Source organism: Odontesthes bonariensis, chromosome 5, assembly GCF_027942865.1.
Source record: "Odontesthes bonariensis isolate fOdoBon6 chromosome 5, fOdoBon6.hap1, whole genome shotgun sequence".
Lineage (NCBI taxonomy): Eukaryota > Metazoa > Chordata > Actinopteri > Atheriniformes > Atherinopsidae > Odontesthes > Odontesthes bonariensis.
The window spans coordinates 32,874,303-32,889,231 of NC_134510.1; the positions used below are offsets into that span (position 1 = coordinate 32,874,303).

Genomic DNA, 14,929 nt, shown 5'->3' on the forward strand with positions numbered 1-14,929 from the left:
CAGAGTAAAAGATAAAAGCATTTCCAGAAAACCATGCTGTCAGCGTGGCCTTTAAAAACTGAGAGGGCCTCTCTGCTTGCACCTCCAACAAGGTCAGAATTAAGATGACAGAGCACAGCGTTGGGTTACAAATGAGTCATTTTTATTTTTTTAGTGCAACATCACAACAAACAATTTTCACATGAGGTATTCAAAGGGATTTTCTTTAGTTGTTGATACAAAATGTCCCACCATGATTGACGTTTAAAGTGTTGTGTATCTTTTTTTTTTAAAGCCTTTGGTTGGTTAGCCACATTCATTAGTAAGTCTAACACATGGACAAGAATGGCACGGTAAAGCATGGTGGGTCGAGTCCAAGCTGAGGAAACTCAGACTCAGTCAAACAGTTCCATCAGCTCTTCCCCGTTTAAAGCTTTCTGTATGGATTTCATTAATTCCTACTTACAACAGTGGGATCAAACAGTATTTCAACTACACTAAACATTTGGAAATAACAGGGGTGGGAGAGGGGTGGCTTACAAATGTGGAAAAATAGCTTCTGTCTCCTTTGACCTTTTTATTTTGAGATGATTCTTGAGCTTTTTCTATGACAGCAAGTCGAATAATTCTACTTTTTTTCGGAAAACAAGGAATAGGCAACGTTGATTACAGCAAGAACCTCCTTGCTTGGATTGTCACCTCCTTCTTTTTTTGGTCTTGAGAATGATTTCATATATATACAGAACGTGGATCAAATGGACACCAACATACTGGACTTCAGCTTTGGCTGGACGGGGGCCTTGTTTGGCTCCTGTTATGGATTGATTCCAGCACATTTGGTTCGGAGTAAAAGGCATGAAGAAGAGACGGATGGACAGACAAGATAGACAGATAGACAGACACCCTGACAGGATGGATTCTTTGGTTAAGGAATATCTTTGCCACACAACATCTCACACAGTTGAGGTAGATGGGTAAAGTTTTCATGTACACACAGGGGAGAGGGCAGGGACAGACACAGAGACACCGGGGTAAACAGAGTCAATTAGAAGACACTGCCTCATGTCAGTTTCTCAGTTCCAGCTCAACATAATACTGTTTTATGCAACATAAATAATCAGCACACGGAACCCCACTGGTGCTTTTTGAATCCTCTGAGTGCTACGTCAGCTCTGATGGAAAACTGCTAAAAACTACCTATGTTACATCATGATTCAGCAGTTACCCATCAATCTTTGGTTGTCTTCTTTTTTTTTTTTTTTTTTACGTTTTTTTTCTTTAACATTATCAACAAAAAAAAAGGTTGTTTTTTTTTGTCCTTTTACATTTTTATTCTGAAAGTATAGATCAGCTTTCAGTTCCGCTATGTCAATGTTTATGCGCTCCTCAGACTCTTGCTCCGCAATGGCCTCGGCTGCCAGGCTTGTCTCAGGGTCAAGTTTCTAGAAAAGTCACTAGGGGGTGCCACAGGCTAAAATGGCAATGCGGATCGCCTGCGTCAGCCAACTGTATTCACTCCTCCCTCCCGCCTCCTCTCTGCACAGAGAGGGAAGAGCTTTCCTCCTTGACACGGAGCAGAAGGTGGCTCAATACAAAAAGCTCTGTCTCCATTTTAGGCTCCCATCAGAGAGACAAAGAGAAACCTGAAAGGTGTCACCTCAGCTTTGATACAATGACAGCAGCGAGCAGGGGTCGGCAGAGGAGCCTTCAAGCTCTTTTATTTTTAATTTTTTTCACCCCTGTACAGATTCAACCACTCCCCCTCACCACTGCCCCCCTTTGCTCTCAGCATGCTGACAATTGTTACTCATTAAAGTTTAATTCAGCTCCATGCCCCACTACTCCAACACCTCCTGTTCCTCAGACAACCCCCCCCTACTTTTTCTACACATACACACTCTACCACCATCCTCATTCTGGACGATTCAGCCTCCTCTCTGATCTCTTCCCGCCCCCTTTGAATACCCCCTAAAGCCCACAGGTCTGGCCAACAGCGGACCCCAGACCAGATACCCAGAGAGGAGATGGGATAAAAAAAAAAAACTCCCCTTTGAAGTCCACGAAAAAGTCGATGGCCTCTTTCATGACCACCAGTCTTTCAAGTGCATGCTGTGAAGGGGGCTGTAGCAGTCCGCCCCTTCTAACATTAACGTCAGAGAAAGAGAGAGAAAACGAGACAGAGTGTGAGGGTAGAAAACAGCCAAGTTAGCCTCCCCACACTTTGGCAGCATTTACGCAGGGATCAGAGAGTACGATCTTGGGAGACTTTCCCCCGTTTTACACTTTGACCACCCAAAACACTGGAAAAATGAAATCATTTGTGCTATGCAAGATTTTCACGGAACCTTAGAGAACCACGAAACACAGAAGAACTCCAAGAAACCCCAAATCATCAGGAATGGACTTTAAAGCTTTAGTAGGGTGAGGGATGTTATCCTACAAGTCAAGAATTCCAACAAATCGAGGAACCAGATCCTCGGCCCCAAAAAGCCAAAGAACATAGGCCCCAAACCTCCGACACCTGAAGATAAGAAACTAAGAGAAGAAGCCCAGAAGAACCTAGGAAGCCATGGCTGATCCTTAAGACCTTCAGAATCCTGGGTATGAAAATCCAATATTCCAAGAAGATAAGTAACACACAGAAAGAACAATATAAGTTCAAGAACAGACTCAAAAACCTCCAGAACCCAGCAGTAGAAGAGTAGACGTGAACCCTAAGAACCCACTTGGAACTGAGACAACTGGCAGGAGGGCTTGGCATGTGGAGGACAGTGAAGTCACACTGAATTGGACATAGACAAGAGTGTCTGCACTGCACTGAGGAGGAGCTTACGTGAGGAAGATGGTGGTCACAACCATGCATATTTAGCCAGTCAGACACACAGTACGCATGTTTACATGTGACCCTGAAGGACTCCCACTTCACTCCAGACATCAATTTAAGTGGGTCCCCAGACATTTTATGCACTCTGGTCTGAACACAACTTAAAAAGCAACCTGTGAACCCATGAGATGCCACATCATCTTCATCATTACTGTTATCATTTATAGTATTATCAATTATAAATATTATCACAACATTCAAACAAGCTTTGGCCTTGGCATTAAGAGCTGACAGCAGAGACATTTGCAAGAGTAAAGAATTCCCCATTATTCTACAAAAACAAAAAAAAAAGGATCAAAATAAAAAGGCCAGGCCTATAAGATAGAGAGATACGCAACATCACTGGGTGGATTGGGCTGGATTGGGTTGGGATCAGGTATTAGGTTTAGGGATTCAGGCCGTACATTCAGGGAGGCAACGTTAATCTTTGGTATTACGATGGGATTCTACAGCTAAAAGTGCCCATCAGAAAAAGTTTTCAGTTTCACAGACATACAGAGCATTGTTAAATAAATACTTACAGTTTATAGATAGCATAAATAAATTACCAAATAAATAGCGAGAGAAAAAAGGGAAAACAATAAATACACAAATGCAGTAATAAATACGATGATCAGATCAGTAATTGCATTTGAAACTTTCTTGCTTGATTGAATTATTGGCTATAAGGAGGCACGTTAAAGCCTTTCCTTTGTGGACCAAAAAATGACCTTGTATGTCAGCAGGGCTGAAATAAACTGCCCCACACTTTCAACATGTTTCTATAAATAGAGCGATGTGCTTGAAATCTGTACAAAAAGGGCAGAAAGAATCACATTCCTCCATTTTCTGGACTAAGAAAGGAAAAAAAAAACATTTCAGAGTGGAGCAGAGGTGTGTAGAGTTATTTGGAAATGAGTTGAAAAAAATATTACAATGTCACTATACACTGACATGTCAGGTGCACCTCTTCTCCATGGAGCTTTTGTGTTCAAAAGTTGATTTTCACTTTTTTTGGCTTGATTTTGAGTTAAAAAAAAAAAAAATGGCTGTGGTGCTTTTATTTCCAAGCTCAGTAAGAGTCTTAAAGCTAAACTGTTTAACCAACAAGTCTGTGTCTGCGCCCTTCTTGTGTTTATTGATTCTGTCCTGGCATACCTTGAGATGCACTGCAGTCCCTCCTTGAAACCTCTGATTCATTCAAGGCAGGACCATTTTGACAAAATGCAGGAAATGCTCCTGTTGATGGTTAATGATTGACAGCTGGGATTCGCAGACGCTACAGAACTCTCTTGATTATTCCAGGGTCCAAACTTGGAACAGCGCCATACAGTCCTGGGAACCATCACCATGGAAACACATGCTAAGGAAGGGAAGATTGGGTTCTTCACAAAAAAATAAAAGAGAATCGAAAAAAAAAATCTTTTCTTCCTCTGTCACCTTGATTCTTGAGGAAAAATCAGAGTATAAGAACATTGGGAGAGGATTAACGTCTTTGGGTGATGAACACTTTTGATTAAAAAGTTACACAATGGGGCTCTCCAGGTGTGAGCAAACGGCACCTCTTGATTCTTCACGTTTGGAGAGATGAGCATAAATTTGAAGGTACATCAAAATACACTTCCTCCTGATTTGTAATACCCTCATTATCTCTAATCTACATAATCAAAATAACGCAATGAGATGATGTCTATGTAAGGGTGTGACTCTTCTTTGAGTCGAATCATCTTCGCACCCTTGACTATACAAGCAGGACCTCCCATCCTGCAATCATATCCCTCTACGCATTGCCCCCTTCCATTTCAAGGAGGCAATCAACTTTGGTTTGGGAAAATGCTTCGTGGTCATAAAATCATCTATAACAGCTGGCTCCGTCGCTCCTTCTGATAACGAGGAGGACATTTGTTACGGCTGATCTCTGCTTAGACCAGTCTATTTGCCCCCTTGCCCCCTCAGCGCCCTCCCCAACGCACCTCCTGGACGGTACGTCATCACGCAGTGCTGCAGGACACAGCGGAGGAGGACACGCTGGAGCCTGAGGAGCCAGTGGAAGAGGGGCGACCCTCATCTGCCCACTTGTTGAGGTTGCGTCGGCGGGCGTTCATGAAGAAGTTGCTGACAGTTGAGAGCTCCAGGCCCAGCTGTTGGGAAATGGTGATCTGCAGCTCTTTGGTTGGGCGGTGGTTCTCCCTGAAGATGGCCAGGAGTGTGCGCCGCTGCAGATCTGTGAAGACCAGCCGGGTGCGCTTCGGTCCCTGGTTGCGCTCCAGCTTACTCTGCTCCTGTTCCTTGCGCTTGCAGGCTGCAGGCACATGGATAAAAGATAAATTAGAGAGCGGAGAGGGGAAACAGGTTAGCTAACAGACTGGCTGGCTAACTAGGACAAATGGATTAAGCTGAGGGAAAGTGGATTTGTTGAAAGAAAACAGATTAGCTAAGCAACTTTGATTAGTTAAAAGAGATGAATCAGCAACTTGTTTCATTGTGCAGTAAAGGAATCAAGATGTTCAGCCTCTCACATCTTGTTGCCAGTAAGCTGCTGTAGGCTGCTGGGGATAAAAAGACAAGATTCAGGCCAAAGCTCTGAAGTTTTCATCATGGTGTTGCTATGCCCTTTGCCCTCTTCTTTGAAAATATTTTTAAAAATTTAGATAAACCCAGTCTTCAAACTATGTCTTCCAAAAAGAAAATAAGCATAAAAAGACAATCACCTTATTCTGCATAAGGTCCAATATAATCACTAGGAATAATTTTCCACTGGAATTATTATTTTCTTTATGTAACAGTGGAATTAGTGACTTTTTTTTAATATGCCCACAACTTCCAGTGGCTTTTACTAGATGGCAACCAATATTCTCAGGTTCTATTATATATATATTCTCAGACAAAAACATTAAAGTAATACATTCCTTATTGGTTAATCAGAAATATAAACTGTGCAAATGAAAAGGAAAATGCCCACTTTTAGTCAGACACCCTCAGTTGATGTTTATACATTTCTGGATCTGTGGTTCACAGATATAAATGTTCAGAATTTCCTTAAATGTTCTGATTGTTGGTATTTAAACTATCTAAGTGGCGACAGAGATGAAAGAGTCCTCTGGTAATTTTTCCTTTTTTTTATTAAGTCAGTCTTGCATACATCAAGCACACAATAAAAACTCCGGGTCTGGGTTAAACACCACTGTAGCTGTGGCAGACTGCCCAATTATATAATCAATATTTGCTCACGAAAAAGTCTGAAATCTGAAAAATGAAAAATTACCCTGCAAAATGGGCTGGTTTTGTTCAGCAAGAAAGCAGCAGCCTGAAGTGTGTGGGCTGAGCTCAGATCCATTTTGAGAATCAGACGTGCATTTTGAATTCAGGCTGCATGTTCCTCTGCATATCCATCGCTGAACCTTTCACCTCTAACACGCTGTAATTCTGTATTTACAGGAAACACAACACCAACCTCTGCCTTTTTGTGCCAAGCCAAGCCAAGCCAACCCCCCACCCTACCCCCCAAACCACCTCACCCAACACCACACACACCCCTTCCTCTCATCCTACCCTCCCCTCTATTTCTCCATCCATCTCACTCCACTTCCTCTCTTTCCCTTTTCCCTTAGTGGACACTTCAACATCATTAGTTTCTCATAAAAGTCATTTACATGTGGCGGCAGTGAGTGAGTAATAATCACTTTAGGTGGAACTAATTTATTTTCTATTTAGGGCGGGTTACGTCAGGGGTGAGTGAAACAAGCAGAGTCTGCATTGCCGAGGGTGTTTAGAAGCCTTAAGTGGACTAAAACATATTTGAGGAAGTCACGCAATTACCTAAATGCACACTTTTAAGAGGTTTCAATCAGCTCTGCACGGTTGTTGGGTGACTGTTTTGCTGATGGTATCAGATGCATTTCTAGGTGTAAGCACTGGTGCATGTGTGCACAGCACAGCACGACGCACACATGCACACCACCACACAAATGAACAGGATGACTGCGTATACAGGACTTTCATATTCATTCCCTTTTTGATGTTCTACATCAACATCAAAACACATTTTTAAATTAGTATGGTTTTTAAATTCGAATGTGCAGTGGTATTTGGCATTAATATTACTGTTTCGGAGACTCAGAAGAAGTAAAAATATCATAGCAACACAAGATTCTGGAGGGTTTTGAGCATAAGTTGAGCCTCCGCTACACACAATTATTATTTTTCTATACAAGTTTTGTTTGCTCACTTCAGCTCAATTAATGTGGTCTATTTTTTAAACAATAGTGTAAGAAAAATTGCAAAAATCCTGAGAAATAAGGCTGAAATCAATGGGGCGAGGAGGTTGCCTCTGTTAAAAGAATGCACAAAAAAAATGTGACAAGCTCTGGTTTTCACAAAAACAATTAATAATGCTGAAAGCCCACATTTCCATCTCTAAGATGCAGACTCAATCCAATTCAAATATGCATTTTATAAACCACTGATGCTGCCTTTTGCTCTCACATAGCTCCTACGTGTTCAATTGATTGGCTTACAGCTTCCCATTGAGAAACACCTTAGAGCTGCTGTTGGTGTTTACTGTATGACCGCCTCTTCACTCCTCAAACTCACACCGGCAATTTTCTCTCATTAGCAGAGTGCTTGAGAAATAACTGTGACCTTACTGCAGCCTGTCCCATTTTCCACATGCCATCACAACATCACAACAGAAGCATCAGAGCCCCAACTCGTCACCTCCAGACTTTGATTGCTTTGACATCCAGCAGAGTTTCTAAAACTTAAGTACCCAAGTGGACATGAATAAATCTCGCCATGAATTCCCTGTGAACATTCTCCTCTACAATCATTATCTGAAGGAAATGTTTTGACTCTGGGATGCACTCATGTCAACTTGAGATTACAGGGGCCTGTTAGCTTTTAGGGCATCCAGAGCTCGTTTGCATTTCTGAGAGTTATCGAACCAAGTCTCATTAAAATCTGAGCAGGCCAAGATGTCAGCGGCATGTCAATAACACCACAAGTGAAATAATTTTTTTTTTCCAAATGCTACATTTTTCACAGGCGTTACACCATCCTTGCCATCAATATTTCTGGGTTGGGGGTTGGGATGTGGGCTGTAGCTATGGAAGGTGTATATAGTGCTGCACTCTCAGCTCATGTAGTAATGAAAGGAATGACATGATAGCGCCGGCTAGCTTGCTCGTAGCGTGGATTTATGGCTCGTTGGAGGAGTCGTTGTGTCCTGCTGCTCTCCTCCTCCTCCTCGACTCCATCCCATCCTAGGCTCTCGCTTCCTGACGATCATAACGTCGACCATTAAGTAAATGCTTCCTTATGCTGTAATCATGTGTAAAAGGCTCACAATTACCATGCTATAAATCCCTTGCACTGGGGCTACTCCTGGAGACATAAATATTCCCCTATAGGCTTCTTATGATCGTGGGAACAGCCCCTAATCATGATGTATGCCCCTGTCTCGTGTTGCTGAAACGTGATCGAAAGCCCTTTCCCTACCCCCCGGCGTCTAAAGCTACACCCCACCTCCGAGCCAGAGCCCCCCCAACCAACACACCTCCCTCCCTCCCTGTCCTCTCCCTTCAGCCCCCCACCCCATCCCCAGCCCACCCCCCGCTGATTTCTTGGACCAGGGGCTGATAGAAATTATTGATTAAATCTGTGCAGCTCAGACTCCTCGACCCACAGAGGCTGGTTAACCCCTTCAGCGCTGCAGCGGGGGAGATGCAAGAGTCAGTTTAAAAAAAAACAACAACAACAAAAACAGCAACCTGGTTTGCTTGATGTTGCAGCGCTAAGGCGATGTCGGCCTCTTTACGATTCCCAGTATGCAGATGGAATCAGCTTTGACCTTTGAGCCTCACTCGCCAAATGTGAACTGTACATAGCGAGATGTGGACGAGGCTTTGTGGCTTTCATTACTGTGGGGGTGGTGCAGGCACTGGAGCCGACACGTAAACCGCATTGACCTTTCTTTTTCATTTAGACCTTTAGTCAAGGGCTTCGGCCATCATCTTTAAAGTTATAGTCTCTGATCCCCTCCTCCTCGACTTTAAGTGTCGGGCACGGCTGTGTGGTCTTTATCCAGCCTTCTTCTCCAACTAAATCCTGATTGCCTCCTTCACAGCCTGAAGATGGACTGGAGATGCATCTCATATACAGTACAGTAATCCATAAAGTATATACACATACACACAAACTAGATACTGCAGATAAATCCAAGGGATCACCTCCTCCATGTTTAGCAAAGTGTCTCTGCAAAACGACAGTTATTTGAAAAGACAAAATGGCAGCAAGCGCATTTCATAATTACTGAGCATTGAGCTTTGAAGAGCACTCTGTAGCTCTCTATCGAAGAGACATGTTTATGGAAAATGCATAACACTTCTGGCTAACTCTAAAGGGCCTTATATGTATTTAAGCGAGTGCCGCATTAAGGAGGACCATCTTAAAACTCGAGGCGTGAAGCAGAGAGCACTTGAGCTATCTTCAGACTGGGGAGCACAGGGCACCGCGCATTCTAATTCCAGTCTCGATTTGCCGATGCGGCCGAGGTGTGTGTGGGCAAAGCGTGCTGCTCTTTCCCATGGAAATCAATAGAGGCTTGTAATTAAACAAAAGGGGGTTGGCCAGGGGGGGAAAAAAACAACAACCCCCTTCGGAAAGTAGGTTATGTAGAAAAGTGCCGAGCTGTCTAAATTGTGGCTTTGCCAAGAACTAAATATGCAATTACAGAGTGTGTGAGAGCAGAGAGAGAGGAGCATTGTCAAACATTAGCACACTTCTCTGTGTAGGCTTTAATTTTTTATGAGTCTGATTGATTGGCTGTTTAGACTAGGCGCACTTAGTTGCTGAAATAATGTTTGTCTTTGTAAAGATGAAAAAACAGATGCTGTAAATAAAGACGAGCGGTCGGTGCTGGATTTCAGCTCTGAAGACAATGGGCTGTTTTATAATGATGAGTAAGGGAAATGTAGTTTGCATACAAAGTCTTCACACAACTCAGGATTAGATTAATCAAACCACATTTTGGCCAAATTACAGAAGAAACCCTGAGGTAACTCATCTTTAGATAAGAGCCGTGGTCGTGATTGCTGTGACGTTTTACTGAATGGAGGATGTACACATGTGCTCTTAGAGTTGAACAATCAAAGATCAATAATTGTGAAGGGATTGCAAGAGTGCACAATCATTACCTATGAACCCTATTGTGTTGTTGGGCTTAATCAGTCGAGCTGCTGACAGAGAGCGAAAAGCAGTGATCAACTGGGCACGCTCACACACACGTACGGCTCACAGACCCCCGCAGTGAGCAAACCACTTGCAGATACACACACACACGAGAACACACTCGTCTTTGCTCATCTCATCTTACTGTGTTCACTTGGATTTCTTTCTGTGCTCCGTTTATCAGATGGGCCCTCAGTCCCTGCGGAGGGACAACACTGTAACACAGCACTGTACAGCGTGCTGTCGTGTCTTCAATCCACATCCCCAAAGAATATTAAATGTCAAGCAGCAGATTACAATGTGCCTTTCAAAGAAAAAAAAATCTTTACTCTGTGAATTCTGTGTAAGCAGCAAATGATTTCTTGAGAACAGAATTTTTTTTTCCAATCCTGAAATTTGTGGAATGTAATAGAATGCAAAAGCAGAGTTGAAATTGCTTATTTTGTCTGATCAACAGTCGAAAAAGTCCAAATATGGGATGGGTTATTAAGGAGTGAATTTAATCTATTTATCTGTTTGTGATCTAAAAAAATTATTATCAATTAATTGAAATAATAATCAATTTAGCACAAAAAAATGCATGCACTTGCAGTTAAGTAGTAACCTCTTCTTTTCCAAATCCCCCAAACCTGCAAGATGCTGCCTGTAAGCTGAACATTTGTATTTAGCCTCACAGTAATTGCCTCAGTGACGACGTTGATAAAAGACGTCTGGCAAAAGCTCAAGGCTAATTTGCATCAGGTTCCTTGCCAACTCAACTTCAAGCAGGCGCTGAGCAGATATAAATCACCGCTCAAATTAATCAATCGCTCCAGAATGGCATATCTGTGCAAATTATTTTGTGCGATCAAAAGCGATTAAATTGCCAACCGCTGTGCACGCTGATCTTCATGGTTCATTTAAGAGGAGGGCAAATGTCTGTGGCTTTTTTATTGTAGCTACTGTACAAATCAATAGGAGATGTTTGGGAGCAAAGTAAACAAAGGAAGAGTGCATATGGCCCCTCTCGCTCGAACTGCCCCTCAATGTGTTGCTAAGTTCGTATTATCAATAGCTGATGAGGCTACAGACAAACCAGTGGTACATTCACAGTTGAGAAAAAGGAGAAACATCCATATGATGCTTTTGCTTCTCCCCATGTTTCAACCTGAGCTGCATACTGAGCACTGGAGAGGAGAATTTTTTTTTGGAAGACATGGAGAAGGGAGGCGTTTGGGGAAAACAGGGGGAAAGAGTGTGTCGGTGTTTGTTGAGTTTTCTGTGTGAGGGTGAAGGTGTGTGTGAGGCAAGCAGAGAGCAAAGCTAAATCTTACCCTCTAGTCGGAGTGAGGCCATCCTTTGAAACTCAGGTTCCTGGAGCCAGCGGGACATCCTCTTAAAGGTCTCGCGGCCAGACTTGAGCTTGCCCCAGGGCTTGGGGTTCCTCAGGAGGTCAGATAGCGTGCCCTGTGACCTACACAGAACCCTCTCTGCGAAGATGGCCTGGGGGATGCTGTACCTCTTCAGCTCAGTGATGATCCTCTGGGCCACATCCCGGGTGTTGATCTCTTCGCCGCCGCTGCCTCCACCGCCCTGTGAGCCCGGCAACATGCCCTCACCGGGCGAGGACGCAATGGATGATGAGGAGAGCAGGTGATCGCCCATCTTGGTAGCTTGCTGGCTTGGGTGATGGTGGGGCTGGTAGTGCTGACTGTAGAGGTGAGGGTGGTGGCTGGGAGTGTGCTGGTGAGCCTCCATTTTATTCAGCTGATGCCCCACTGACACATCGCCTCCTCCCAGGCTTGGTGGGGACATTTCTCGTCCAAAATCCGATGTCCTGCAGAAGAGGCTCCCTCCATGGACATCATAACCACTGTGGAGCATCTGACCACCATTGCCATTGGGGGTATTACCCAGACTGCCATAGCCATGCATGGAGGAGCCCAGGCCTGAACCAGTGGAGGGGGGCGACAGGCTTTGGGTCATGGCCAGCTCCTTGCCATAAGGGTTGTAGAAGTTGGCACTGAGGCCTCGATCCTCACGCATAAGGGTGAAGCTGCCAATAACATTGCTTACAGGGAGGCAGGGGTGATGGTGATGGTGGTGGTGGAACTTGTCATCAAAGGGCTGCAGGGGGGTCAGGGTAGTGTAGGTGCTGCCGGAGCTGGACGGGGAGTCGCCGCTGTAGCCCAGTGCTGACATGGAGTGGTCAAAGCCTGGTGGACGGGGCTCGGGTTCCAGTGACATGGAGGAGCCCCCGAGGGAAGGCCTGGGGAAAGCAGCTGAAAGGTCCCGTGAGTGCAGCATGGCCCTGCCGTCCTGGCTGTGAGCCAGCTCAGAGTGGCTGTGGAGGGACATCTCCCCTAGACCGCCATCCATCTTCTATTTCAACAAATAAATGTGTATTTCTTGCCTCTGTGCTGTTGCTATTCTCTTGTTATTGTTGTTCAACAGCCAGGCTAACAGTCTGGAAGGTCTCTTGTTACACCAGACTATGGATTTATTGATTTGTGAATTAATTGATTTCCGGGCTTATGGGGTGTCTAATTAATTATCTGATAACGTTAAGTACTGTCTTCAAACTCCCTCAAACTCCCAGAAAACGAGTTTGCAACAGCACCAGGAGCCTTAGCTGTTATTTTATTCTCACTTGTGCTTCGGCACCCTGTTTATGTCTTTGGTGCTCAGCTGTGTTCTTCGGCAGAAGCCTTGCTTTTGTGCCTGCGTGAGACAAGACAGGCGTTGTATTTAAACTTTAATCGTTACAGAAACGGAAATCAGCCGCATAACGTTTGTCTCCTCAGTCTTAGATACTAATTTACACGCATCCATTGTAAACAAAAACAATGAAAGGAGCACTTTAATACACACAACCCGCAGAACAGACGAGAAAACACCGAAATCAAGGTTTTATTCAATTAAAGCTCATCTCAATTTTAAACATAAATGTAAGGAGGATTTATTTATTTTTTTGCTGTTATGCGAAGTTATAGATACAGAATAGCGCGTATGCGAAGCGCTACAAATTAACAGTGCTTTTTTTTTTTAACTCTACATAGCCTATATGATGCTCTAACGAGGAAGCATTACATTCGCAGATTACTCAGAGACACAGGCAGCCAACGTGCTATGGTTTTAACAAGATCCAAAATCCTACCTTTATTATCCACTTCTCAGAGCGCGTCCGCGGCTGTTGTCCGTCCTGTGCATATCTCCGACTGTGTCGCCGAACAGCCCTGCAGATTCATACAATTGGTCCGCTGCGCCCCGGGGTGCTACATTCACCGAAACCAGAGTGCAAAAACAGGCAAACCTCTCCGACTCTCCTTTTTCCTCTTATTTTTCTCAGTCTTTTGTCTCACACTCCAAAAAAAAATCTCCTGGTCTGTAGCCTCGTGTTTCTGCTCTGTACTAGCAGCTCTCCTCTTTTTCTTTCATTATCTCGTGAGATTTTCCTCCTCCTCCTCTTCCCTCTGCCTGCCACTTCATCGATCTCACCACCAACTCTTTCTCCCTCTTCTCCTCCTCCTCCTCCCCCTTGCTCACATCGACTCCCTGCTTTCAGTGCGTCACGACCTTAAAAATCTGACAGATGTGCGATGAAATTCCTACTCCAATTAACCCTTTCTCTCCGGGGGGGAGGTGTGGAGGTGGAGATGCTCCTTTTCTCATAACCCCACAGGTTAAGCCTCCTTCAGCTGATTGCATACACAATTTATGAATTATGTGCGGACATCCTGGTCATTCTGCTGTGCTCGGCTGTTTATCGTGTCTGATCAATGGATTTTACAGGCTGCATAATGTTGTTTTGTCCTTTTATGTAACAAGTGATACTGTTGCTGCTTCTGTCACTGTGCAATATTATGTGTCATTTAGATGGGGAAGGATTCGGATGTGATAGCATTATCGCCACATTCTTGAAAAAATATTTCTCGTTTTTAATGATTCAGAGAGAGATCTTAGATGAAACTGAACATGTAAAAAAACGACAATTGATGGGGAATATGTAGTTATGTGAATCGAATTACTAACTCATTGACTCCAAAAACAAAATGTAAAAAATCTATCTACACTTTAGTGTGCCACATCTTCACACCCCACCAGGCATAGTCGTTTTTGTTTTTTTTCCCTTTCAGAAATATATAATCTTGAAGATCTTGTACTGGTTTAAAACTAATGTTAATCCCACCTTTCAGTATAAATGCTGTCAAGTGATGCCCTTGTTTTGCTCAGCTTTTAATCAGCACTCAGCACGCGGCTCCATTCACTCCATTCTGCAAAGTCCCTCAACAAGATCAATGCGACCCCCCCACCACCCATTTTTTTCCAGAGGACCCACGACCTGCTGCTGTTGCAAATGGCCCGGGCGCATGCACGTGTGCGCACGTGCAAAAGTTTCTTCTGAAAGCTACTAAGTACGAATTTGACGTGCGTAAAAGTAGGCTACACATTTTTGAAGGCATAACAACGTCTCCAATGTTCAGACTCTGGGGCCTACCACGTGCAAGTGGCTGAAACCTTAAGAATCTGTGTAAACGCGCGTTAGCGTGCGCGCGCGGGCGGGCCTGTGCTTCTGAGCTTCTGCTTGAGTGCGTGCGTGCCTGCATAGCCGTGTATTTACATGCGGCTAGTGTGCATTTATGTGTAGATCAGATGCATGGATGTACATATTGACCGCATGGATAGGCCTGTGCGTGCGTGTTCGCGCGCACGCCGGCCTCAGAGAGAAACACAGAGACAGACTGAAGCAAGGAGCCCGAGCGCATACTAATCATATCTGTCTGTCAGTTTAATTTTCAGAGATGAGCAGTTCTGGCGTTTGGAAACAGCGAAGCGGTGCACGGTATGGGACCGCCGGCTTCCCGGAGCAGATGCTGCCCT

At 44.2% G+C, this 14,929-nt stretch overlaps 1 protein-coding gene across 1 annotated transcript; it reads right to left on the reverse strand.

The window, feature by feature from the left end:
* Positions 1-130: 130 nt before the first annotated feature.
* On the reverse strand, positions 131-13,543 carry onecutl (one cut domain, family member, like). Its single transcript, XM_075466146.1, has 3 exons — positions 13,206-13,543; positions 11,383-12,769; positions 131-5,144 (listed from the first exon to the last, which is right to left on the reverse strand). Exons 2-3 carry the CDS (start codon positions 12,425-12,427, stop codon positions 4,834-4,836), a joined length of 1,356 nt encoding a protein of 451 aa, XP_075322261.1. The 5' UTR covers positions 12,428-12,769; positions 13,206-13,543; the 3' UTR covers positions 131-4,833.
* Positions 13,544-14,929: the final 1,386 nt, after the last annotated feature.

What these genes read in the sequence shown, in the direction of transcription:
- onecutl (XM_075466146.1), bottom strand. Translation starts at nt 12,427, where the DNA reads ATGGATGGCGGTCTAGGGGAGATGTCCCTCCACAGCCACTCTGAGCTG. An exon ending in GGCCTCACTCCGACTAGAGG is followed by an intron (nt 5,145 to 11,382) that starts GTAAGATTTAGC and finishes ATGTGCCTGCAG; the next exon opens with CCTGCAAGCGCAAGGAACAG.